The sequence below is a fragment of the Opisthocomus hoazin genome, chromosome 20, assembly GCF_030867145.1.
Source record: "Opisthocomus hoazin isolate bOpiHoa1 chromosome 20, bOpiHoa1.hap1, whole genome shotgun sequence".
Classification (NCBI taxonomy): Eukaryota; Metazoa; Chordata; class Aves; order Opisthocomiformes; family Opisthocomidae; genus Opisthocomus; species Opisthocomus hoazin.
Genome location: NC_134433.1, coordinates 9,041,853 through 9,067,915, shown reverse-complemented (window position 1 = coordinate 9,067,915; position 26,063 = coordinate 9,041,853). Strand labels below are relative to the sequence as shown.

General features: G+C 38.4%; 1 protein-coding gene across 3 annotated transcripts in view; it reads left to right on the top strand.

The window, feature by feature from the left end:
• The window catches only part of RABEP1 (rabaptin, RAB GTPase binding effector protein 1), a 52,723-nt gene that overhangs the window by 21,290 nt on the left and 5,370 nt on the right, over window positions 1–26,063 (top strand). For all 3 annotated transcript variants that reach the window (XM_075439903.1, XM_075439904.1, XM_075439902.1), the window contains exons 4-17: window positions 1,182–1,342; window positions 7,999–8,118; window positions 11,053–11,188; window positions 11,956–12,134; window positions 13,093–13,218; window positions 15,874–16,341; window positions 18,494–18,598; window positions 19,358–19,474; window positions 20,738–20,836; window positions 22,254–22,394; window positions 23,104–23,293; window positions 23,587–23,642; window positions 24,369–24,467; window positions 25,303–25,419. In XM_075439903.1, the coding sequence (XP_075296018.1) occupies window positions 1,182–1,342; window positions 7,999–8,118; window positions 11,053–11,188; window positions 11,956–12,134; window positions 13,093–13,218; window positions 15,874–16,341; window positions 18,494–18,598; window positions 19,358–19,474; window positions 20,738–20,836; window positions 22,254–22,394; window positions 23,104–23,293; window positions 23,587–23,642; window positions 24,369–24,467; window positions 25,303–25,419 (2,114 nt within the window). The remainder of the gene's footprint in view (window positions 1–1,181; window positions 1,343–7,998; window positions 8,119–11,052; window positions 11,189–11,955; window positions 12,135–13,092; window positions 13,219–15,873; window positions 16,342–18,493; window positions 18,599–19,357; window positions 19,475–20,737; window positions 20,837–22,253; window positions 22,395–23,103; window positions 23,294–23,586; window positions 23,643–24,368; window positions 24,468–25,302; window positions 25,420–26,063) is intronic.

Genomic DNA, 26,063 nt, shown 5'->3' with positions numbered 1-26,063 from the left:
CTCTTGCTTTTCACGGCTTGGCAAAACAGGGCTACAGAAGTGATGGATGAAGCAAAGTTCCAAAGTTTGTGAAAAGGAGCTTGGTGGCTGTTTTCTGTTAATATGAGGATAGCATTTAGAAGGAGTCATGGCAGTGGAAACTCCCACATGTATGCCAAGCATTTTTGAGGGACTATGAATGTGAAACTTCATTCTTTCATGGAGATAAGTATAATGCATGTAATTTGACAAGTCTGGAAACAGCTTTAGGCTGACAGCATGATTCTCTTATCTCCTGTGGAAACTTGGTTCTACTGTCAGACAGTTGAGTGCCGCTCCAGTGCTATCACATGGACTTTTCACCAGCTAGTGACTGAACTTGCTGCTTTGTATCAGTTTTGGGTCGTTTTTTCTTGATAGGTCTGAGCTATTCTTTGTTACGTTTGCACATTGCACAGCTGTTGACGTTTTGGAGACAAACTGCCTGCAAGGAACGCAATGCAGGATGTAAACCGGGGACAGACTGTTGCTATAACTGGCTGTTTTCTTAAAGGTTCACAAACAGGGTCACAGCATCCTGAGCCTACAGCCTGTTGGCTGTAGGCAGTTTTTCCATCAGCTGATTATGCTTTTCCCCCAGAGAACACAAATCTTTGTGTATGTTGAGTACACAAACTTCTGTTTATTTATGATATACATAGGTACATGAACCTAGATCAAGACTCAGTTGTGCCAGCTGCTGTACGTGTGTAAACAAAGACAGTGCCTTACCTGAAGGGGTAATACTAATAATAGGGCAATGAAAACAATGTGAGAAGTTCTAGTTCCTTTGCATTTTTGGACTACGTAAGTAGGGTTTTGGTAGTCTGTTTGGATGATGTGTTTGGAGGTACAAAATGTGCTGCTAAATAGGATGTTAGGTGTGTATGTTGTTTTGAAATTAAGTTACACAGTTTGGGGGGCTTATTTGTTTGTGTTCTAATAATGGTAGAAATTCAGATGCAGTTCCTTTGGAGCATTTGCTTATGTAGTTGGATTCTGGGGCAAGAGTCAAAGGGAAGAGAGAAGAAGGGAGAGTTCACTGTTGTTCTAGTTTTGATCAATTATGATAATTTATTGCCTGGTTGGAGATGGAGTTCTTAAAGCTCTTTTTTTTTTTTAAACTTACATTGAAAATAAGTTTTGAAAATGCTGTTTTATAGAGACTGTCCGTGACTATGAGCTCCAGTATCATCACAGGTTGGAGCAAGAGCGAGCTCAGTGGAATCAGTATCGAGAAAATGTGGAACGGGAGATAGCAGAGTTAAGAAGACGACTGTCTGAAGGCCAAGAAGAAGAAAACCTAGAAAATGAAATGAAAAAGGCATGTTGAAATCTAGTTCTTCAATTTCCGTTTCAAGATACACTTGTATTGTTATGCATGAGTTCATTTCTAAAGCTCTGCTATAATTCCTCAGAAATACGCATAGCCTTCTGCCAACTTTCAGCTCTTTGTTCATGGAAGTCATCATGACCTAATCCTGTATTTGAATCCATAAAGGTATTGTACCTGATTATGTGGATTCAGTAAGAGGATTGCACCTTAGAAGACAGTAAGGTCTAGCCTTCAGCTTGTAAAAGCAGGAGGCCTTGTAAAGTCTATCATAACATCAAATGAACTCAAGGAAAGCTCCCCTTAGATTTTTCTGGACTGACTGCAGATTTATAAAATTTCCTTTACAGTTCTGCCACTTTATTTCTTTTCTCACATATTATAAACTTATTTGGAGGTTATTAACGGGCACTATTCCTAAAACGCCCTTCGTCTTTGTTAAAGGTAAGCCATGTTTGTGCAATGTAGTACTCCTGGCTTCCTAGGAAATACAGAACCTTGCTGTCGCAACGGGCTCTAGATGATTAAAGATAATTGCCCTGGAGTTTGGAAAGATTTTGTTGTTGTTCAAAGATCTGTGACTTAGAAGAGTTTATGGAAGTAGATTGAAGTGCCTTGTGTTGTGTTTGGATATTTTTTGTTGTTGTTGAGTTTGAAGATTTGGTGTATTTCTCTCTCAGGCAGGCAGGAAATTGAACCTGTCATAATAGATCAATACTTTGGAATCTTTGTTTATCATATTATTAAAACTTGCATTTAAGTGAATTTGTCTTCTCCACAGCCTTACAGTAGTCTTCAAGGTATTCTAAGATGATTTTAATGTAATAAATGATCTTATATTTAATAAAGGAGTAGACTAACATCTGATAATCTGCCACATCACTGTATTTGCTCGTTTCCGCTTGCTGTCAGCGGAAGAAACGCAGTACTGAATATAACAAGCATTCCACATAAGAAGTATTTTGTCTGTTTTTTACTGTGTTGTAACAAGCAATCAATATTAGTGTTGCAAAATGGAATTCTTTTTCTGAGACTTACAGATTCTTGAGTATTGCTAGTTGTAGTTGCATAACTGCTGTTTGGTATTCGGTGAGACTGCTCTTCCTGTAGTCCTGATTTATAAAGGGTAGGAGTCAGAGTAAAGCCTATTTGCCAGTGTTCTGGCTACAGAATTACTGCCACTAGAATTTTAAGACATCAGCTGTTTTTAAGAGAAGGATTTATCCCTGTTAAGCGAAAAAAGACTTCAGCTAAAGCTGGAAAGAAGGTTCAAAATTGGATCAGTGTGGTGAGTCTTGTATAAACAACCCAGAAGATGCAGAGTTCATAGTGTAAAAGTCCTGGCAGTGCATTACCAACAAACTGCCAGTAAGAATTTTCAGAAAACAGTCTCTCTCAGCTAGGAGAGTCTTTTCAATAACTAAAATCTCAGCACTGTTTTGTTTTGGTTTTTTTTTTTTCCCAAATCTGAATGTACTGATAGCATAGCAGTTGGAGTTGCAAGTTGCTCAGCTGACAGCACAGCTCACCTAAACTTAGTGGCCTTAACTCTGTGCCAGTTAGCATTTAGAAGTTTAGTACAGCAGATAAATAGCATTTTCAACTATACTCCTTTAAAAGGGAAATAAATATTGCCTGTGGTCCTAAAGGAAAAGGTGATCGGTTGATTAATCTGTAATTAATGTCAGCTAGGAAAGCTTTATAGGCCTGTAACACAGAGGAACATGTACTTTATGTAACAGGAGGGGGAAATCTGGTCTTCAGAGTGCAGCTTGAAATAATTGCTTAAACTTCTTTGCAAAGGTTTTTTAATTTCTTTGTCATTAAACCTGTGAGTTTTTTCTTCAAGGAGACTAAGAGTTAGATCAAAATTAGGAAAAGGACATTCAATTTCACCTTAAAAGAAACAAGCAAATACTGAGCGCACAAAATGCTGTGTTTGGCTAGCAAAATAAGGAATATTCATGCGTTCACAGTCAATACCAAAGGAGGAATTTTCTTAATCGTTTGGGATGCGCTGTTTGAAGACTTGTGATCAATTCCTCATCCAAAATGGCATTTCCAGCCAACAATGTTGTATTTATCCTCCATCTTTATCTGCTCTGTTATGAGGATGGATTTATATGCTTTTAAGGCATAAACTGAATATCTTCAACTTCTAGCCAGTTCTAAGGAATTTTCAAACATCTCAAAGGAGTAAAAAAGAAAAGTACTCTGCTCTCTGGGTTGTCAGTTGATGCTGTACCAGCATATAATTTATCACATTTCTTAAAACTAGCAGAAAACCGTACTGTTGTCTAGCATTCTCAATGAGAGGGGAGGTTAGAAGAATGAACAGAGCAGAGACAAGATTGCAAGCCATACATTTTGATCACAGAATGTTTGGGGTTGGAAGGGACCTCTGTGGGTCATCTAGTCCAACCCCCCTGCCGAGGCAGGGTCACCTACAGCAGGCTGCACAGGACCTTGTCCAGGTGGGTCTGGAGTATCTTCAGAGAAGGAGACTCCACAACCTCCCTGGGCAGCCTGTTCCAGTGCTCCGTCACCCTCAGAGGAAAGAAGTTCTTCCTCATGTTCAGACGGAACTTCCTCTGCTTCAGTTTGTGCCCGTTTGCCTTTGTCCTGAATCCAGGACGCTAACCTTCTTGGCTCTCTTGACTGGATAATATCTCAGTTCCTTTTTGTTCAATTTGTCTATAAAATCCAATTTAAACTACAAAGAAAATCCATGTAATTTAATATTGCGTCCACATAATCGCTGACAATTATGCTTGTTGTCTGCATGCTTTTTCCCCTGAAAGAGATCAAGGGTAGATAACAAATGTTGCTCCAAATTCTATAAATATCTCTTTGAATTTAAGGTTTGTTTGTTTTGTTGAGTGTACAGTTTTGGTATGTGTGCTCTCAGACTCCAGTGTGTGTGTTGTTTATCCTGGTATGGGAGCGCTTAGAGCGGGTGGGTAATGTTTTGATAACCATACTGTTTTGAGCTGTGTTTACTAGATAGTGACTACTTTGCCAGAGGTATCCAAGTCTAGCCTACAAAGCTGGCGTGTGGCATTCTTGAGCATCCTCTTATCAGAAATAGCATGGCTGGTGGAACACATGCATTTGTCTGGAAGCAGCTGGTTTGCTTTTCCATGTAAATATATTTTTAGTTGCAGGTTGCCAAATCTCTGCAGAACACTTGTGTGTTCTGTGATTTTTATCATAAAGCGATGATTTTGAAGAAATCTGTGATGAAAACTTCGTGTGTGTTCTATAAATCTCTCTATTCTTGGCTCAAAAATGGTGAATACTTTGTTCTGATAAGCGTTGCTTACCTAGTGGTTCATCTTTCAGAAGACACATTGGTGATTTTAAAAATCTCTTTATCTTCCTGCTGTTTAGCAGTAGTAGATGAATTTGGGGGGGGTTGTTATCACAGATGCTAAAGGCAGTCAAGCCATAGTGGCATGTGCTTCCATGCAAGTTCTCCACTCTGCGGGCTCCCTCTGGACAAAGACTTGGTGGGGATGAGTCTTGCATGCTAACAAAATATGGCTAGTGCCTTTTTGTTCAGACCTCATTTTCCATTCAGGAAATGATCTGGTTTTCTGCTGGAGCTGTCATGAATATAAAGACTCTTCTTGGGACAGTTGTGTCAAACTCTGAGTAGCAGAAATCTGCAGAACAGGTATTTGAGTATAGAGAGAGTAAGAAAGGACTAACCTCCTGTTATGGAGTGTACTTAGAAGAGGGGAAATTGGAAGGGGAGGGTGATCTGATTTCTCTGACAAAGTTGGCCATAGAATCTGATATACAGTAAGCTGCTTTCGTTGGTGGCGATAAAGAACAGTGGAATAGATTTAGGTGAACTTTAAATGGTTTACTCCTACTTTAAAGTGAGAATCTCAAATCGTGCCTGTGCGTTTTCCACTTGTCTCACTTTGAAGGACCAAATTCAGGTACAGTACTCACCTGAGATTTCTCCAGCCAAGTTCTTGTTCTTCTGAAAACTTTGGTTGGAGTAACAGTAAAGGACATTCGGAATCGCTGTAGCTAGCTGTCAGGTTAGTGATGCAATGTTTAATGTGGTGATTTGGACTCATTTTTAGCATGTTCTCTCTGTGGAGTCATCTTCACATCGGTCTGCAGATCCCTTGTAGTATGTTCTTCGTCTGCTGTGCTGAGGGAAGCCGGTCTTGGTGGGACTGAAGCAGTTTGGGTGATTTGTTTTTCTTTAGGTGATGAGTAAATAAACACGAGCTGATAATGTGTAAAACCTTGGTCTTTGACAGTCAAATTAGTTTGGCAAAAAGTTAGAAGGAAATAAAATGTTTTAAAGATCACACCTCTAGAAGAGTCTGAATAACACCTTTGAACACAGGAAGTGTGGTGCTATGGCACCTTACGCCACGTGTGACAGTATATTATGTAGCGTTTTTTGACAGGACAGATGTTCTCATTTTATTAAAAGTTTGTGTGGGAACTTCAACCTTGATTTTGGGTTCTCAGTAGTTACACTTTACCTTCAGAAGCAAACCCAGTGACCAGCACGCATTTTGTTAGCAGATATAGGCTGTTCTGAGTGTTTAGCTCAGTATCACGCTGACCTGTAATATGGATCCTTACTTGGTAACCTCCCCCCCCAGCCCCTCCCCCTTTGTTTTTTTTAAAGGAAATATTTGCAATATGTTGCAACCATAGTGTCAAGCTTCAGCTCTGTTTACTAAGCAGTAAAAGCTAGAGTAATTTTTCTGTTGTGTGGAATTTGATACAGTTTCATCTTTCCAGTTGCTTGCTGCTAAACGGTCTAATTTTGCTTTCAGAGAATTAACTGGTTGGTTCCAACATGGACACATTTGTTGCTCTATATCCAGCCTTGAACCGTGTGAAATCAGACTGATAATGAAATATTCCTGCAGTTATAATGAATAATTAGGAAAAAGCTTATTCAGCAGTCCTAAAAACACTGGGCTATCTTTAGTCCACGTGAGCCAGCTGTAGGTAGCATTAAAAGAATAGAACTGATATAATAAATGAAATATAAAGCAATCTTTGAGGTTGAACTCCTGCTCCCATCTGTTCGAAAAATGTGACTGATGAGTTGCTGGCGGCAAGTGGCAGGGTGTGTATGGATGTGCAACACCATCACGTGTCTCTGAGATTGAATTCACTGTGTCAGGTGATGTCCCTTGCTTTCCTCCTGGATTTTAGTTTTGCTTTTTGGCCAAGCAAATTAGAAGTGACAAAATGTAGCAGAAGTGAAACAAACATGAAGAAATTTGATTTTGTTTTGTGTATAGAACTCTGTAAGCTTCTTTAAAGCTTTTTAGAACCCAAGGGCCTGGTAACTTTTGTGTAATTGACAGGTATTGCAATATTATTTTGTCTATTAAGTTTAGAAACATCAGTAGTTAAAAATATTGTCTGTTTTTCTTCCTGGAAGTCTTGCTCAGAATACAGTTGTCAATAAGCTTACCAGAAACCAAAAGTCAAATGAGTAGCCTCCAAGACCTGCATTCTAGTCTAGATTTAAACCAAGACATGAATGTTATCTTTTAGTGGCTCTCTGCTGATCAGATTAGGAGAATTGTTGTCTTTTGAAACTTCAGCTCTGGGTCACAGTTCTCTGCCTTCCCTCTCCTGCTGAGTTCCTCCAGTAGAAGACAGAGAACAACTGAGGATTCTGAGCCTTCATACATAAAACCAGTCCAAATTAGGCTGCTTAAATTCTTCATGACTTGAAGAATTTTACTGCAGCGAATATTTGAATGTTCTTCTTGCTGTTGTGGAGTCTATGGGAGCTGTTACTTTCACTTGAAAAGTTTTTAGTACATGCATGAAGGAAAGCCAGAGTATTTAAGAAATGAGGGTGTCAGAGCTGCCCTTTGAAATGTGCAATTCTGAATTTGAACACTGAGTGCTATTTCTCTTTTTAATGCTTGCAGATTTTACCTGGCTCTTTTGCCTTTTTTTTTTTCTCTCCTTGTATCAGTGTTCTCATTCTGTTGTTCTGCTTTGATCTTTTCAGAACTACTTTTTGAAAAAATCATGGGGTTTTTGATAAATTATCTGTATATAGTTTTGAAATATTTAGTACAGGAACACCAAAAACTGATGCTGCATCAGAACTAATTTAAGATTGAATAATGGTCATCAAAAACAGAACAAAGCTACACTATGCATTACTGTGCAGATCCTTTTTCTTTTAACTTCATGAGTAAGTAAATGAACGGTCAATAACTCACCATGCAGTTCTTGTGTTACACTTTTTTAATATGTGCTGTGTGGCAGCAAGTTGCAAGACAGACTGTTAATAACAGAAAAGTGTACGTATTTTGAAATGCCTGATCTGTAAATTTTCTCCCAAGTATCGTGAGTGATAGATTTACTAACATGCTCTTTAAAACCAGATATTCATGGCCTAATCCATACGTGGATTTAAAATTTACCTGCCTTCTGTGAATAGAATAATATTGGCCTGTTGTCATAGAGATGACTGCTGAACTAAATAAATAGCAATAAGATATGTATTGAGAGTAGAAGTTTAGTCAGCTATTTTTGTTGGCGTAGAGATTTTCTCCAAATATCTCTGATAATGGAAACTGTTGTGGTGAAAACTGTGATAATGTGTTATTCATAATTGATTGTGTTAACTTCAGGCCCAGGAAGATGCTGAGAAGCTGCGTTCGGTAGTGATGCCTATGGAGAAAGAGATTGCAGCACTAAAGGAGAAATTAACAGGAGCCGAAGAAAAAATAAAAGAGTTAGAAGCATCAAAGGTGAGCTGGAGTTGTAACTGTGTCCAGATTTATATCTTGCATTATGCTAGCTTGATGCAGGTAAGTAAAGTCAACTTTTGTAAGAGAGAAAAAGGTGTATTGTGAAACTCTTAGTGCACAATGTTTCTTTTCTCCTATAGCTCAAATAACTTATTTGGCCTAGATATGTTTCCCTCTCTTTCTGTTTTGAGGGTTACATGTGTGTGTCATCTGTGCTTAGCTTAAATTGTGTGGCTTCAACTGTATTAGAAATGAAGAAGAAAGACCTCTAGAAAAATAGCTGCTTTACACCACTCCAACAGTCTGGCCTTTAGATTAAAGTCATGCTTGCAGCTACAGAAAGATTTGCATTTGACAGAATTCTTTTAATCTACTTCCAGTATCTGCTATATTTCATTTTCTAATGCTGGGCATAAAACTGAGGCAGTATCACCAGAATTTTTTTATCTTAAACTTTAAGCAGACCTCAGATTCATAGAAAGATATACTGGTCACTGCTGCCAAGAAGTCAATGTAAGTCATTTATCCAGCATTCCTGTATTCTTCAGATATGTCAGAACCCCTGTTGAACATTCTCAGTAGCTGTAAAGCTTTCTTACAGAAAAAATATTACTTACTAATATTACTTTTACTTCACTGTAATATAGTTGCATTTAATGTTCTGTTTTATACAGAAATTAAGATGTCTTCTGGAACAGATAGTTCATCTTGAAAGTCCAATAGGCTGGAATTGCAAATAACTTTTTAATACATACAAATAAATACCTTGTCTTCTGGATCACCTTTAAATAGATGCTCATCACTTGCTAGAATTCTTTCTCTTATTTTTACCTTTTAGTCCAACTCAGAGGTCTGTCTGAAATTTGGGAGAGCATTGTAATTCGATTAACAGTCTTAACAATATTACTCGATTGACAGTCCATGCTTGAGTGTTTTTCTTCTTCGTAGATTCTTTGGGAATTGCTTTATAGGTCAGATTTTTGCGATTGAAATGTTCCTAGGAATAATAGTTCTCCAAGTTCTGTTTTTTCTCTTAATGCAAATAATACTTCCTGTTCATTGCCAGGCTGAATTTGGGGGAGATGAGAAAATGTGAACCTTCTCTTCTTGCTTGCTTGCTCTCAAAATGCTTTTTTTTTTCTTTTCTTTTTTTCTTCTTAAGAGTAGTCTAGAACTTTTCTTAGAACTTTTCTACTGAATTTGGTTATTAAAATCAGAGGTCATTCTTGTCTCCCTCTTTCCTTACAGGCAAGGCCTGAGTAAAATTGATAGTGTTTCTGGACCAAGAGTTGTGTTGGTTTTTCTGTCGGTCCTCTAAAATCTGCGCATGTCATTCTATGGGATGAGTAAGACACAAGCACACGTCTCCTGAAAAAAAGAAAATAATCACTTTATCCGTGTTTCTAGTTCACTGGGGGGTTGTTTTTAAAGAAGGCTTGCTTTAGATGGTGATTCTTACCAGAGAAAAGAACTTCGGCCCTTTATTTCTTACCTGTGGTCTATTCCACTTCATTATTCCTTCTGTCTGAAGTTGCTGATAGACCTGTTTCAAGTCACCTTTTTAGCCTAGTGGGAAAGTATTGCTCTTTTGTATCTAGCAAGGACATGTCTAAGCACAAACTTAGGAAATTGTTAAAGTACTTTATTCTACGGTGCTATAAAAATGCAAGGTATTATTTACATGATTTGTATTACTAGACTGGTATGAGGACTGACACCTGCAGAATGAGGGATACATTTGGCCTTTCTGTTGGTCGTGATGAAATCCCGCAGATCTACTTGAGTCACATCATTTTGTTTTTCAGTGTCAAATATTTAGCTGGATTAGGAAAACTATGCAGTTTTCCTTTTTGTTTTCCCTCCTTCTTCCATCCTTCCCAAGGGTTGTTCTCTGGGAGTCAGATTTCTCCATTTCAGTGGCTAAAAGACTTGCAGACAGAAGACTTGGTATCCTAGGGCGGGAGGAGCTGGCCCCGCCGTCAGTGGCAAGTTAAAGCTGAAGGGCTGTCTTGAACTCTGCCTGTGGCTCCTGTGCTGTGTTGAGGAAGATGAACAACAGCTCTGTGGAGCCATTCAGGAATTGCCTGGAGGCTTTTGTTTGCTTTAAAATAAAAACACCTGTGATTCTTGACTCAGCAAACCATAAAACTGAATAGTGCCATAAAGAGATCTTTCAGTCCGTTCCTTACTGCAATGTGGGATCCATTTGCACAAGCATGATGTTTGACTGATGTTTATGTAACCCTATGTTAAAAGGTTCTCACCGGAGATTCTGCAGTCTCTGCAGGACATTGGTTCCAGTTCTTTGTTAGCTTTGCTATTTAAAAAACGAAAAAAGAAGAAAAAAAATCTGAATATTCCTTTACTTGTTCTTGCTCTAATTGCTTCTCATCCCATCTTCCATGGACAGATTTTGCTTTCTTCTTGCAGCAGCCTTTTGTGGGTTTCAATATTTTTCTTCTTGTCTGTCCCCGAGTTTTTTCTCTTCTTAGGCTTACCACCCCTGGTTTAGTTCAAATTTGCCTCATAGTCATGTTTTCTGGCTACTATTATTACTCCATTTTGAAGGTCTCCACATCCTGCTTAGTTGTTGGCCTATCAGCACTCATTGAAGGATTGCTTCATTCTCTGCCCTTCTTGGATATTTGCCTCTTCACCATCTCTGTGCTCAGTGCTGCTGCTGCTGTGATCCAACTGTAAGAACTCCAAATATACTTATATATTAGACTTACTAAAATTTTGTTGAATATTTTATTCAGAAATAAATACAAATACTACTTGCACACTGGTAGTTGAGTGTTTGTGATTTCTAGAAATAAACTTGTCTTCAGCACCTGTACATTACCCGAACAGGCGACACTGTAACTTCTAACAAATGGAAGTGCCTGAGAGTCTTCCCCCACTGAGATGGTTCATTTTCCTCTTTTTGTTCAGGTGAAAGAACTGAACCACTATTTGGAAGCTGAGAAGTCATGTAGGACAGATTTAGAGATGTATGTGGCTGTTCTCAACACACAAAAATCAGTCCTGCAAGAAGATGCAGAGAAGTTGCGGAAAGAACTGCATGAAGGTACCTATCTAATGATAAACCTTTTCACTGTTTTACGCTAAGGTTGAGAAAACCGACATAGCTGTTACTTCTTTTCTTATTTCTTGTTTGAACTGGATTCAAAGAAATTGGGGGGGGGAGGAAGCAGTGTGTTTGACTGTGAAAGCCCTTAAAGCATTTACAGAAGAGTTGAATGTGGAGTTCTTTTGTGACAGAGAAAAACAACAAAGCCGTTCATTCTGTGAAGGGATGCTGTTGAATTTCTGCTAAGTTCTTACAGTATTGCAAGCTTCCTTCTTATTAAAGTGGTTTTACTGGTGTCTTTTATTTGTGTACCATTATGAGCATAGTTTCCGTACTGTATTGATACATCTCCTTGAGGTATGTCAATTCTGGATGCCTGGTGGGGGAATGGATGTGTGAGTGCACATGCCTGCCAGTGCAGCGCAGAATCACTGCGGAGGAAAGAAAAACGGAACCCTCTGTTGAAATAAATAGTGGCGTAGAAGACAGGCTTTTGAAATTAGCACTAAAAAAAAAACCTATTAGAATTCGTGAATGAAGTTAAGGCATTACTCTTCTAATTGTGAAATCTTGTCAGTAATACATGCCTAATCACAAGCCAAGTGTGTGAATTAAGAAAATGTCTGTCTTCTGAAATAGTTGTTGAACAAAACCTGACTGTTTTTGACTAAAACAATAATTACTTTTGTGTGTGAAAATGCTTCTCTTTGGAAAAGAGGTTAAAAAAATTCCAAGTCAGAATGACTTTTTCTATTTTTGAATAGTCTGCCATCTCTTAGAACAAGAGCGACAACAGCACAACCAGTTGAAACACACATGGCAAAAAGCCAATGACCAGTTCTTGGAGTCTCAGCGTTTGCTGATGAGGGACATGCAACGCATGGAAATTGTGCTGACCTCTGAGCAGCTCCGGCAAGTTGAAGAACTGAAAAAAAAGGATCAGGTTACTTGCTGCTTTCCTTGTTGTTTTTTTTTTTTAAATAGTGTAGGTTTAATATGGCATAGTGGGTATGGACATCATAATTTGCAGACAAGTTATTTAAGTGTGTTCATATTTAAAAAAATGGTAGCTGACAGTTTAAATAGAAATTCTCCATTTGAATGGCAGCTGACAGTTATAACAGAAACTCAATTTGTGTGAATATTTTCATATTAGTATATATAGTAACTTTAAAAGAAATGTTGCCAATATTGTTAAATGAAAAAGTAATAATATCCAGAAGTTAATCTTCGAGGAAGAAAGTCATCTGTGATGCAAAACAACTGGGTTAATGATGTTAGGATAGCAAGTTTTACTTCTTTCTAAGTTTTTGCAATACAGTACCTAGCACAGGCATAAATTAAGAACTTCATTTTAAACTGGCTTATGCAAGTGATTGTGTACATGCTTTATGACTTAGTATTCTGTGATGTCTTTCTTTTGATTATCTGTATGTTATGCTCTGTTGTTTAGAGTGATCAAGGCATTTCTTATTTTCGCGTTTTGTTTTAATGTTCATGCTTGTATAGTGGCCATGAGTGGGCCATAAGTGATGTAAGATGTTATCGGGTTCTATACAACAGCCAGTGTAACAGCTATTTTTGTTACTTATATGGTAATTCCTGTAATAAGAATTCTGATCTAGGTAATATGTTCTTTGAATAAAATTGTTCCGGAACATGAATTGGCCAATGAACTTGAAAAGTAAGTTCTTGTTTAAGTCAGTTGGGGTGCCTTGTGGAACGAACACTAAATTTTTAACCAAAAGAATCCTTATGTAATAAATACCAGGTTTTTAACCAAAATAATCTTTTCCAGTGCTGCCTTTGTAGCTTAGTTTATCATGAAAGCTAACGTCATGACTACTACACCAAAATTGAATCCCGCTTATATGCGTTCCCTATTGACCGCTGATTTCTAGGAAGAAGATGATCAGCAAAGGCTTAGCAAGAGAAAGGAGCAGAAGCAAAAAGATTCAGATGATGAAACGAAAGCTTCATGTTCTCTAGTCAATGAGGAAACCCTTACCCAGCTCTCTAATGAAGAGGTAAAACAGTTGGATAGTTCAAAGCAACTTTGAGCGCTCGTGCATTCCTCAGGGTGTTGATTACAAATGCAAACTTGGTGCCGTTTATTCTCTGTAGCTTATAATTGTTATTAAGCAATGAAAAATCCTTGGAGTTGCACTTGAATAAACAAATTCTAATAAAGATTGGAAGACAATGCTTTAAAATCCTCTGAGAGGTGCTGTTAAAAACTGTAATTTACGTTTTTCATTCTGGATTTTAACTGCAGTTACATTCTCATGGGATTTATAACCACAGTCTAACAGGCCTAAATCTTCAGAATTAAGCCATTATATCTGAACATTCAGCGAGTGTTCTGTAGCTGCTTTGCTAACCTACTGATTGAATTCTGGACTAAACTTAGACTGGTTAGGCAAGTCTGAGATCACTGATTATGAAGCTGGCCAGTTGCTTGGCATGTGCAAAATAGCATGATGTATGTCTCTGTGTGTATTAAGCTACATCCAGCTGTGCAAGTAAAGGTTTTTGGCCACATCTGTTCAGCAATCGAAATTAAGCTTTTTTTTTTTTTTTTTTTTTTTGCCAAGCCAGTAGCTGGGGCTCAGCACCAAGTTATTGCAGAAACTGCTTGAGCTGTATTAGCTGACTCGTTATAACAGCCAGAAAAAATGATACTGCTGGATGTCTTTAGTTAGCAAGCCTGTTGGGTGCTGTAGATAATCATACACTGGGACAAGCTGATACCGCCTGAGCTTTTCTCTTGTGAAGAAACAAGCCCAATGAGCACACAGGTTGGAACTTGGAAACAGTATCAAAATGGGCAGTTACTTATCCTTTTCCACTGCATTTTGCTTGTTTTATCTGATCACCTGGCAGGTTCCATTTTGGTTTTGTAAGTCAAAATAGACACAAATTAATAAAAGCAAGCCAAGTTTTGTGCTAGAGAAGCTTATGTAAGCTTCAAGAGAATTGAAAATTTTTAACGTGAGCTGGTATTTTGCCTGTCTTATTTATGCTTTCTGAAGGGATAAAAAGTATATACTTCCAGAGTCTGCCTGTTACTGTTATCAGCGTTGGGTAACAGCTCAGAATGCAGAGAGATGTTCAGAATCATAACATTTAAATGTAGCTGAGATCTAGTTCTGCCCTTTATCCTGCGGTAAGGATACAGCTTTTCTGTTTTGAATACTATGTTGTATATTAACACTTCTGTATCCAGATATGCGCATGAGACCTATTGAGGGTGTACAAAAGTTTTGTCTTCTGATATTTTCTTTAATCTCAGTTCCTGGGATACTTTTAGTTCCTCAATCCTTAATTAATCCATTACACATAATTGATAGTTTTACATTTTGAGTAAGGGTATAGTTTCCAGAGTGGTTTTGGTTTTGTTTATGGATTTGGTTTTTGTTGCTATTTATGACCTTTTTTTAGCTGTACAGAATGTGTTTTATAAGTGGCAATGAATCCTATTACCAGTCACGTCTCACAACTTGTCATCATTTGACTTCTTGGCTCTTCTCTGTTGAGCGGTTTGCAGTATAAACAAGAGATTTCTTAACTGTATCACCAAACGATTGTTGTCTGAAGATGCAATTTTATAGAAGTCTGTATTCTCTTGACTTTTTGTTATGAACTTGAACTCCTATATATACATTCAAATATTAATATTATGCCCAAAAATGATTCAAACAAGGCATTTACAACGGTCATAAAACCAGTAGAACATAACAGATAATTGTAAGTTATAAACACCTATATAGAAGTACCAGCTGCCTGCTAGTCTCTGCTGGACCTATTTTGGAAATTATTATTTTTCTCCAGAGGCCTGTTTTCAGCGTCATTTTCTTTACATGTCTAATGGCAAAGCAGAAGTGCATAATATATTGGAAGATGTTTTGAAAGCAGTCATATGCTTTTTAAATAAAGCATTACTGCTTGCTTTTCAGTGCTACAAATAAACAAAAATAGATCAAGAGACTTAATGTGCCTTATATACATCACAGGACAGTTAGTGTGGCTTTTAGCATTGGCACTGGTGTTCCCCAAGATGCCTTTCTGTTTCAGCCCAGCCTTTTCCCTTTTCATCATATGTACAAATAATCTTTTAAAGAAAATATTTCTCTTACATTATTTTGTTAGATGCTTAAAGCAGAAGAAAGAAATAGAAGAAAAATATTAACTCGTCAGTATAGAGCAGATTTAAGTGTATCATTCTCCATTTATTTTTATGTTAATATAATGGTTTTTGTTTAATGAAAGGCTTCTGAACTGATTTGTGGAAGTGGAATATTTGCCTTGTGTAGATTATACTTCTAGAAGTGATATTGTGAGTATATCTTTTTAGTGGAAGAAGTGCCTTGTTTCAAATATTGCAAGATGTAAGGTGACTGTGTCCTTGCTTGTCTGGCAGGAAAACAAATTCTTATAAAAGGAATCTGTTAACAGAAGACTCTTTCCTTGCTTGTTTGTTTGTTTTGTTTTTTAATTCTAGCCAGTACATGCCAGTTCTCTATTCTTTTTTCTGCCATCTTAAGTTTAGTAATTAGATGTGATTGCCAAAGCCAGTTTAAATTTGCCTTTACCAAATATGATATTTAATGTCCAGCATTCCTCTTGTACCATGATTCTAGAATGGAGTACATGATTTTTTCTTCCTCGTTTTTCAATTCCAGGTGCATGTAAATAGCACCCATGGCTCGGTCCATTCGTTGGATGCAGACTTGCTTCTTTCTTCTGGCGAATCTTTCAATAAATCGGATACTGATATGTTTAAAGATGGACTACGGAGAGCACAGTCAACAGACAGTCTGGGGACTTCTGGATCTTTACAGTCCAAAGCTTTAGGATACAACAACAAAGCAAAATCTGCTGGGAACCTGGATGAGTCAGATTTTGGACCACTTGTTGGAGCAGATTCGGTGTCTGAGAACTTTGATACAGCTTCCCTTGGGTCTCTGCACATGCCAAGTGGGTTCATGTTAACCAAAGATCAGGAAAAAGCAATCAAAGCAATGACACCAGAGCAAGAAGAGACTGCTTCACTTCTTTCCAGTGTTACACAAGGGTTAGAAAGTGCTTATGTATCTCCTAGCGGTTACCGCTTGGTTAGCGAGACGGAGTGGAATCTACTGCAGAAGGAGGTGAGTACCCACTGCATGCATGTGCTGTGACCGCTGACTCCGTGATAGGCTGCCTGCGCGTTGTGGGCTCTATGCTAGGTGGAAGCTCTTCCTGATCTGCTTTACATAGTCAGGTGCGGAAGAAAATACGTAGCATCGTGTGTAGCTATTCGCTTTTCTCTTGGAATACTTGTGTAGGTAAAGCATATCTGATGTAAACCATGTTGGCTGACTCTGTTTGTGGGAAAGGCAGCTTTACAGGATATTTTTGCACTTAGGGAAGGGTCTGGCAGAGGTAGCTGTAGATCTCCCAAATATGTGAGAGGGTGAGAAAAGATGGAAGAACTCAAATTATAAAGGAGAAAATGGGAAGCTAAGGAAAGGAGTGACTAGGAAAGTGCAAAGATTAACAAAAGGAGCAAAGCTATCAGTGCTGTTTTGTACGCCAAGGAGTTTTAGTGAGGATTTTGCATGGAGTGCAATTTAGAAATGAGCAGCCAAGATATGCATAACACGCAAAGCTACCGCAAAGGAGGCTTTAGAAAATTGTTAGGGACTTGCAACATCAGAAACCTATTTCTGATAGCCACAAGCAGCAGAATAGACTTAACACTGTGCCAGTTTCAGTATGGGTGATCAAGGAAACAGTTGCTGCTGGATGTTCTGCCTGACAGTTTTTCAGCAAGCTTTATATGATGCCAGTTCAAAGCTTGCATTTAGTTTATTACTGAAAAGAGGAGTATTGTGGGGGTCCTGTGGTTACTCTTTCAGAAGAAGAGAGACCAAGGAGCAACACCTTAGGGGGAAGAAAAGGGGTGGGGGAGAAGATAATAATCCATAATGGGTGAAAAGGAAGACAAGATGGGAGTGAAAAAAGGAATGTAAGAATGCAGTGAAAGATAAGAGACCAGGCAAAGGACAGATGAAATGAAGAACTAGAGATACTTTCTTTCCTCAACTTGTTGGAATTCAACTTGTCTGCAAATCATTACTTAGGAGGTCTCTCCAAACCTATTGTAAATTTGCTATTTTTCATGTTGCTACCAATTTGTAATTTCTGGAGAAATTAGGGCGTGTTGATCTCAGAGCTGAGTTAAATCCTCTGCTCTTGAGTATTTCCTTGCCCTGTTGACATTTGGATGACATTTTACTCCAATCCTTTCTTAGAATTCAGAAAAGAAATGCACTGCTTCCCACGTGTTTCTGGAGGCAGGAGTGAAGGCAGGATATGTGAATGCCACTCTGTGCGGGTGGAACATGGTGCAGTGAATACAAATTTCAGCTCAAACCTGACTTGCAGCTTTGATAAGACTTCCATTTGTCCCCTTCGCCAAAACCGTTACAATTTCAAAATGGCAGCTGGTTTACTCTTTGTTTCTCTGCTGCACACCCCAACACTTCCCCTCACCACACTATGTGGTTGCGATTTTGGTGTTTTTTTTGTTGGTTTTTTTGTTGGTGTTTTTTTTTTTTTTTAAAGCTGTCTTCTACTTCTTTCTTTCCCAATTGTTCTTTTAACTGATTATTCAGTCTCTGGTACTGAGCAATGCTGGAGAAGGGTATTAAAAACTAAATAAAGCTTGGTGACTGTTGTAGAACAAAACTAGAATGTGCCATTGAAAAATATTCAAATCTCAGTTACAGGAGAAAAAAGATTTAAGGAAGTTCTGATCTGATGAACTGACTTTCTTTTTAATTGGTTTGTATTGATTTAAAAAAAAAACAAACACACACATTTAAAAAAAAAAGGAAGGAAAAAAATCAGACGCCATAGTATTATGTTTATAATTTGATTTGCAATACAAAATAATTGCATGAAAAAAATGTTCTGGTGTGTTGAAAGCTTTTCTCTGAGATGTCTGTTTCTATACAGGTAATTAAGTAATACATTTCAAAAGGACACACTGAATGACTTGGTGAACTCTTGCATGTCATGGCTTATTGGTTTTGTACTAGTAGTGGGACTTGTGCCAGGAAAAGCTGATATCTTGCAGCTGATTTATGTTATCCTTTACTTTTAGAGCAACTTAATCTTGCCGTTACATGATTGTGCTGCTGTCTTTTATCTGTAATACTTTGTGATCACACAACACACCTGAGAGTATGTAGCACTCCTGCATTCCGTGAAGAATTTTGTGGCTTTTATGGCAGGTGATAACTCTGTGTTCTCCAGGTGCAGAATGCAGGGAACAAGCTGGGGAGACGCTGTGATATGTGCTCAAATTATGAAAAGCAGTTGCAAGGTATCCAGATTCAGGAGGCTGAGACGAGAGACCAGGTGGGATTCCTCTTTGAGCTTTAGCAAGACTTTTGCAATTGTTCATACTACTAAGTTTGCAACAGTGAACTGTCTGCTGTTTTATTCATTGGTTTTAACTGGACAATGTCAGCCTACTTAAAATCTAGATAACTTCTGAGATTTTATTGATGTAATGTGATTTGTTACTGTTGTGTGGTCATGAGCACCATGTGTACCTATTTCTTAAGGGTTCACCTTGGAGAACCACTTTATCTGGCGCTGCAAGACCATACAGTAAAGGCACTGTTATATAAAAAGTATTGTGCTCACGCTGAAGTCAGTATCTTTCATAATTTATATTCTCAAATGCTTTTTATGCATTAAATTCTATTATCTTTGATATTGCAAGAATTGCTAACAGCAAAGGGAAAATTAGAGGATCTCCTCCTAGCAACGTAAGATGACTGTAAAGTAGTGGAGGATGTTTGTTTCCTGCCATATACTGAAATTTTCAGATGGGTACAGAAAGCATGAGTCACATTCTGCTTTGAAATAAGTGATTGAAGTCACTGCATGGCGATGGTCCAGTACAGTCTGATGTCCCACGTTTCCATATCGGTGTAATCTGTGGTGCAGAGAGTTTCAGAAGAATAGCACAGGAACTTCTGGGTTGCATAGGGTTTTGAGGGATTTTGTTTTGTGGTTTGGGGGTGCGATGGGATGGGTTATATTTATGTTCAGGAAATAGATGCTTCCCAAAAGAATGGAAAATAAAATTACTTTGTTGTAACAACACAGGTGAAAAAGCTGCAGGTGATGCTGAGACAGGCTAATGACCAGCTGGAAAAGACAATGAAAGATAAACAGGAATTGGAGGATTACATGAAACAAAGTGCTGAAGACTCCTCTAATCAGGTACAAGCATTTTGTAGTCAAGATGGTAGGAATCATGAAATGTTATTCGAAAGTATGTAACAAGAACTCTTGTATTCTGCTAGATATGGATGGACTACCTGCTGTAGAGGCAACAAAAATGAGAATTTCTAGGGTTAGTTATGCTCCACGTGTGTCTGCCACAGTTTCTGGATAAGTCTGACATGTCTCTAGTACCATGTTACCCAATTTTGGCCCTAAAGTTTCATCTCTAATCTTGAAATCTGTTACAAGGTGATAATTGGAATTTGAGTAGTGTTTGAGTTTTGAAGCAGCCTGTATATGAAATAGCTTGAACATGCAAAAGTAGCGCGGTGTTCTTGGTGACTGGCCGTGTCAGCAGAAGAGCGGTACTATTCATATGACTTGCTCTCATCAATACCTGACACCCAGTTAATGGATTTGTGGCGAAGACATACAGTTAATGAGTAGCTGAACACGCAGGAACAGTACATAGTCCAAAATATGCACTAGACTTCTTTAAAACAATAGCCTGCTGAAAAGATTTTTCAGTTTGAGATGTGTACATAACTTTCCTCGAACAATGGAGCCAAACAGAACGTGTGGTAGTCATAGCTTTAAAAAAAACCCCAAACTCATTGTCTTTGGCCTTTTAAAGATTGCAACATGAGATAAATGCTATGTACAAGACATGGAATTTGTTTTCACTTGAGCTGGAAGATTTTCTCTCTTCCATTCAATCCCATATTTTTTTCTTACTGAAGAAACAGTAGTCTTGGATGTTTATACGTTATTTCTGTTGGCTGTACCCGGGTGCTCTTAATTAAGTAATGCTTAAGCTTACTGTTAAGCATGTGTTGTTTTAGAATAACTTAATTGTAAAGTTCTTTAAGATTTATGCTTTCAGAGAAAGGTACAAAAAGTTACTTTGCCATAAAGAAAATGCGGAAAACGTAGGTAGTAGCTCTGCAGTTTCTCTTCAGTGTCTCTGAATTGGCTTACATTCAAGTTTGATTAGAATTAACTGTTTATTTGTTGTTTAGAGTTTGGTAAATAGAATATAAGTATATTATTGGTACAGAAGCACAGCATCTCTTCTTACTGACTTTAGCTGCATTACTGCTTTACTGAATAAGGAATTAACAAAAACTTCAGTGGATTTGTTTGAAATTTCGAAGTAGATGTTAGTAATGATAACAGGGAGGAGAACTTCAGTGGTTATTTCTTCTTCAAAGCCTGTTTCGTGCTTAATATCTTTGTCTGTGTGGGTTTTCTTTTTTTAAGATCTCTTTGCTTATGGCTAAATGTCAAAAGTCGGAGAACTTCCTCACCGAACTGCAGCAGGCATTTTCACAAGCGAAGAGAAGTGTCCAGGAGCAAATGGTAAGACAGCTGAAGCCCAGAGATCACTTGAACAGCACTGACTGTCTAACCTTTGGAGCTCAATGTGTTTGTCAAGGGCTTTGTCTTGCTGCTCAGCCAAGCCTGGCTAGAGAGAGCTGTGCGTCTTAACCTGTGAGGTTACTGACCAAATGAGCTCTGATAGCAGATGCTGGACCTCTAGCAGTTTTTAGGGTCAGTCTCACACTTTCTGTGTGTATGCATATTGGTTAATATGGTTGATCACTAGTTAACTTCCGCGCCCCCCCCCCCCCCCCCTTATTCATATGTACATTCCATGTGCATTTGGTATCTCATTTCATCTCAGATCTGAAGAGAGAATAGATTTTCTCAAGATAATTGTTTAGGATTCATAGCAAGTACCATCCCTAGAGCATATTTTCTTCAGTTTTAGAAATGAATGCTCAATGTTTTTACAGGTCAAACTTAAAATATCAGCCCTAACACCCAGAAAGAGACAAACTATTTTGAGCATCTTGTAGTAATTTAGCCAGAGAACAGGAATAGGACAAAGTCTGACTTCCTCAGAGCAATTCATTCCCTTCTATATTAGAATCAAGCTGCCTCTTTTTTCCTCCCTTGCACAGCCTTGTGGGGACTAAGAGCATTCATTCTTATGAATCCCAGTATTGCATTTCTAGGGTCTGGAATTGTCTGTAGGACATCAGGATATTGCTTGCAGAAACGTTCTGTTTGGCGTTATGCATGAGAGCGTGCCTAATGGAGATGCAGGAGGCTCAGAAAATGGATTGGTCTGAATGTGCTTTTCATGCTCTCCACCTATAATACAAAGGACAGATTCTGTCAGAGTTCAAGTCCGTGTTTCTCTATACTAAAGTAATCATTCCTCTCAGAAAAGTTCACTGAATTATTTTTTTTTTTTGTACTGCAAGCAAAAATATGTTTTCTTAATCCTTTCTCTTCACAAGGGATCAGCTGTTTGGATGTTTTCCTCAAAATACAGTGGGAGGCTGGTGCCTACCATGGAAAGTTTCAGGATGAATGTTTAAGGTTTTTGAATAACTTGATCTTACAGCTGAGTTGTTAGGTGGTTTTAATAAACATCACTGCCAATTCCCAAAACCACATGTGATTCCCCTCCTCCATGAGCACAGCTAGCTAATGGATAAATACGGAAGAGAACTGGGAGACTTAATGCTGTGTATATCACTTGTTTCCTCTTATCTGCCTATGCAGTTAAGATTGATCTTGCCTTAATTTCTGGTGCATAGGCCAGGCAAGAGAGAACTGATCGTGTTGATCCACACAGTCATTTTGTTTCTCTTCTTTACAAAGAATATCAATTCACTAGAGTTTTGAAAGCAGTGTTAGTAAACGGGGCATGAAGAGATCTGTGCACGACCCTAAGTGAGACTTTATAATTTCCTTTACGTTGGAGGCTGTCCTGACCCAGTCAAGGGAGCAGATTTCAGAAGAGTTGGTGAGACTGCAAAAAGATAACGAAAATCTTCAAGGAAAACATAGCTTGCATGTGTCTTTACAGCAAGCTGAAGATTTCATTCTACCAGAAGCAGCAGAGGTAAAACATTTTAAAATCATTAACACAACGCATGTGACTAGATCTCGCTGGAAGAATGGTCTTTATCAAAAAGCTGACTCAAATAACGCAATCAACAATAATCTGGATTTTAACCCTCTAAGTCTATGATGTACAAAATCAGCCATCTGATCCCACTGTGCCAGGAGCATGCTTGAGGGTATGGATAGATAATCATAAAATGAGTGAACTATGGCCTGACAGCTGCTCTGTCGTGTAGAGTGTGGGCTTATCCCAGTTCAGCTAATTTAAGCTGTGTTTTGCAACAGGGCACACTAGTGTTCAGTCATCATGGCTCCAACATAGGTATTGCTTCAATACATGAAGTCAGTCACTTTAATTTCTGTCTGGGCATTAAGACCAGCAATAATCCTGAGCCTTGAATAGTGATAAGCCTTTTCATCCTTTTCATGGCCACTCCCTTATGCTCAAGCATGTCAAGCTTAAAAGGTGAAGGGCAGCAGGAGAGGGTCATAAATCTGTGGAGCCACGAATCTTTACACGTTCTTCATGTGCTATGGCCAAGCAAACTGTTGGCGATTTTGTTTTAATACCTTGCTGGATGCGAGATCTGGTATGGTAGGACAAACCTTGGGGTAGTGTAACTTTGTCTTTGGCTTCTGTGATGATAAATAGAGTACTGTGTGTATCTGAAGATCATAATACAAATATTTGCTAATTGTTCATTCAGGAGCTCCGTGAGCTGATTTTAAAATATCGTGAAGACATAATTAGTGTGCGGACAGCAGCAGATCACCTTGAGGAGAAACTTAAGGCGGAGATTTTATTCTTAAAAGAACAGATTCAAGCTGAACAATATTTGAAAGAAAATATAGAAGAAACTCTACAGCTGGAAATAGAAAATTGCAAAGAAGAAATAGGTGAGCAGGGCTAAAACAGTCTCAAAATAGGAATGTTAGAAACCATTAAGATAAATTAAGACTTGATTTTGTGATTAGTAGACTTAACTCAATTTTTAAAACTGTCCATTTTTTATAGCAGATACACCAAAGCTGTGCAGCTGAAAACAAAAGTCCGATTATTTGTTTATCTTTGTGGTACCTTTGATGCCACATGGGCTTAATTCTCCTTCAAATATTAACAGAAGTAAACAGGGTCTGTCCAGTTTTGTGTGCTTCTCCTGCATTTAAGCTTTAATATTCTTGTTTTGCAGCTTCCATTTCCAGTTTAAAAGCTGAACTGGAAAGAATAAAAATGGAAAAGGAACAGGTAAGGAGCCTTTTCACTGTGGAATTTTTGTTTTAGTTTCTAAACAAAGCAAGTGAGATTTTTTTTTTTCTGCTAGCTCTATCGGTGATGTTGTGTTGATGTCTTTGTTGACATCAACCTGTTCATATCAAAGAAAATGAACTTTTTTCCAAACTGCCTTTGAGGTTTCAGTAACACTTTAGATATATTTTTGTATGATGTTTAGTGTGCTCACTAATTGCACCAGTTTCCTTACTGGAGGCCCTGACACTGTACTGGACACTCTCAGTCCATTGCAACTCTTCGTGTCAACTAAGAGTTTCGGAGCACCTGTGTTGTAACTGCACCTGTGTAGCTCCTGTGACCATTTCAGAGGAACTCTGAAGTACAAAATAGCTGTGTTGATGCCAGTGTAGGACTGGGACACGTTCGTGATTCTGTTCCTTAAAAGGTGTTGTGTCTGTTGGTTAATCTGTAACCGAAATATTGGGTCAACTAATTCCTACCTAATGTTAGGCTACCTAATAATAACCTAAATGTTGGGTTTGGCCATTTCTCTCCAGCTCCAAAAAGAAATGGGGAGAAAGAGATGTTATTTAGGTGTTTTCTGTGCCCCTAGGAGAGATTATTTAGGTGTGTTTCTGAGTCTTGGGCAAGACACTTAGGCTATACTGCCTGTATGGAGGGACTGTGAGAAATTAAATGTTAGGAGGTATAGTTAATACTTTTTTTATTATTATAATATAGTTGGAAAGTTCTTCACAGGAAAACCTGCAGCAGCTGCAGAGTCTGCAGGAAACAAAAAACACTCTAGAAGAACAACTGAAGAAGGAGACTGCAGCAAAGGTAGCTATGATGTCTGGGTATGAAGTATATATAAGTGTCTTTTGTGAGATTGAACTGTCATCAGAGAATGTGACACTACAAAACAATGACAAAGGAAGCTTTTGAATGTTGATAAGATTCTGGCAGTGAAATAGGATCCACTGGATGCAGTTTAAATCCTCATCCTAAGCACGTTGCACTTGGATTTGTAAGGCGGTGGATCTGAATTGCTGCTAACTTGAATGTCTCTTTCGGATTGCCTTCCAAAGGTAGGCTTCAGGAACATTTCTGTGTATAGAAAGCTTTCTGACTAACTGAACCTTGGTTTGAATGCTTTGATACTTTTGAATAAATGTCGTTTTGTTGTTGCTGTAGGAAGGAGCCCTACTTTGGCAGTCAGATGAATTACTTGTGATCTGATTTCTCTCTCTCGGGTTTCTTTTTTTTTTTTTTTTTTTCCTCTACTTCTCCAAAGCAGTTTTTAACTAAAACTCGAGACAGTAAGATAGTTATATTTTCACCAGCAGGTTATTGCCCTTCACTATGGTCGTATTTCATTAAAACTCAAAAATCTGCTTTTTTATTTTGAGATCCTTGTACATAGTGCTGTTAAAAGACATGAGGCTTTTTCATGCTTTAACAAATCTAATGAGGATGTTTGTCTGATGGGTATTAGGCCCTGGGTTTGCAGTTAGGAGAACTGAGGTGTAAAGAGAGTGATTGGTTTAATTTCTTGCCAAGGCTCTGAGAATAACCATGCTTCTTTGCTCTAGTATCATGCTTTAATCGGTTTATACAAGCTTCTCCCTTTTATTAATTCAGTTTAAGCATAGCATAAAGAATCTTTTCTCTTCAGGCAAACCTTGAACAACTGGTATTTGAAGAGAAGAATAAAGCTCAGCGGTTGCAGACTGAATTGGATGTCAGTGAGCAAGTGCAGAGAGATTTTGTAAAGCTTTCTCAGACGCTTCAGGTGAGAGAAGTGCAATCAATTTGTAAGGTGCTGCTTTTGTTTCTTTACTTCTCCAGAGCTGTATAAAATAAGTTTGATCTAAATATATGAAATGGTTCTTCATGTTGTATTTACTGCTTTCTATTCCTACTGTCTAAAAGTCTTACTCTTGCTACTGTCACTGTTGCTATCCTTGAGTTTCCTCCAAACAGTGGAGCCTGTGGTTGGCGATGAGATACCGAGAGGTGGCTGAAGGGAGGAGTTTTGGCAGGGGTGTTCATCCAGGCTCATTCCAGTTTGTCAGGCTGATCTCTCTCTCTGTTGACTGTAGACAGGGCGAAGGGACCTGCAGTTTTTGTGTTTGTAGGGTGACTGATTGTCTCCTCAGGGAGCCAGGCTGGATTGGTCTGGTCTTCAGTGTCTTGTGTTTTTAGAATTTGCACCCCTGCCCCACATTCCAGCTTACTGGAAATCTTGCTCATGAAGGCGGTACTGAATTTCTGCACTCTGTTGCCTTCGGGTTCGTGGCCAGTCTACTTGGTGAAATTCAGCAGAATTGAAAATACAGATTTTTTGAGTCAAGTGTTAGGGTTTATTTGGAAAACTGAAACAGGAATATAGGAGACTGGCTGTTTCTGGAGGAGTAGGTAGGACAGAACAAAAGA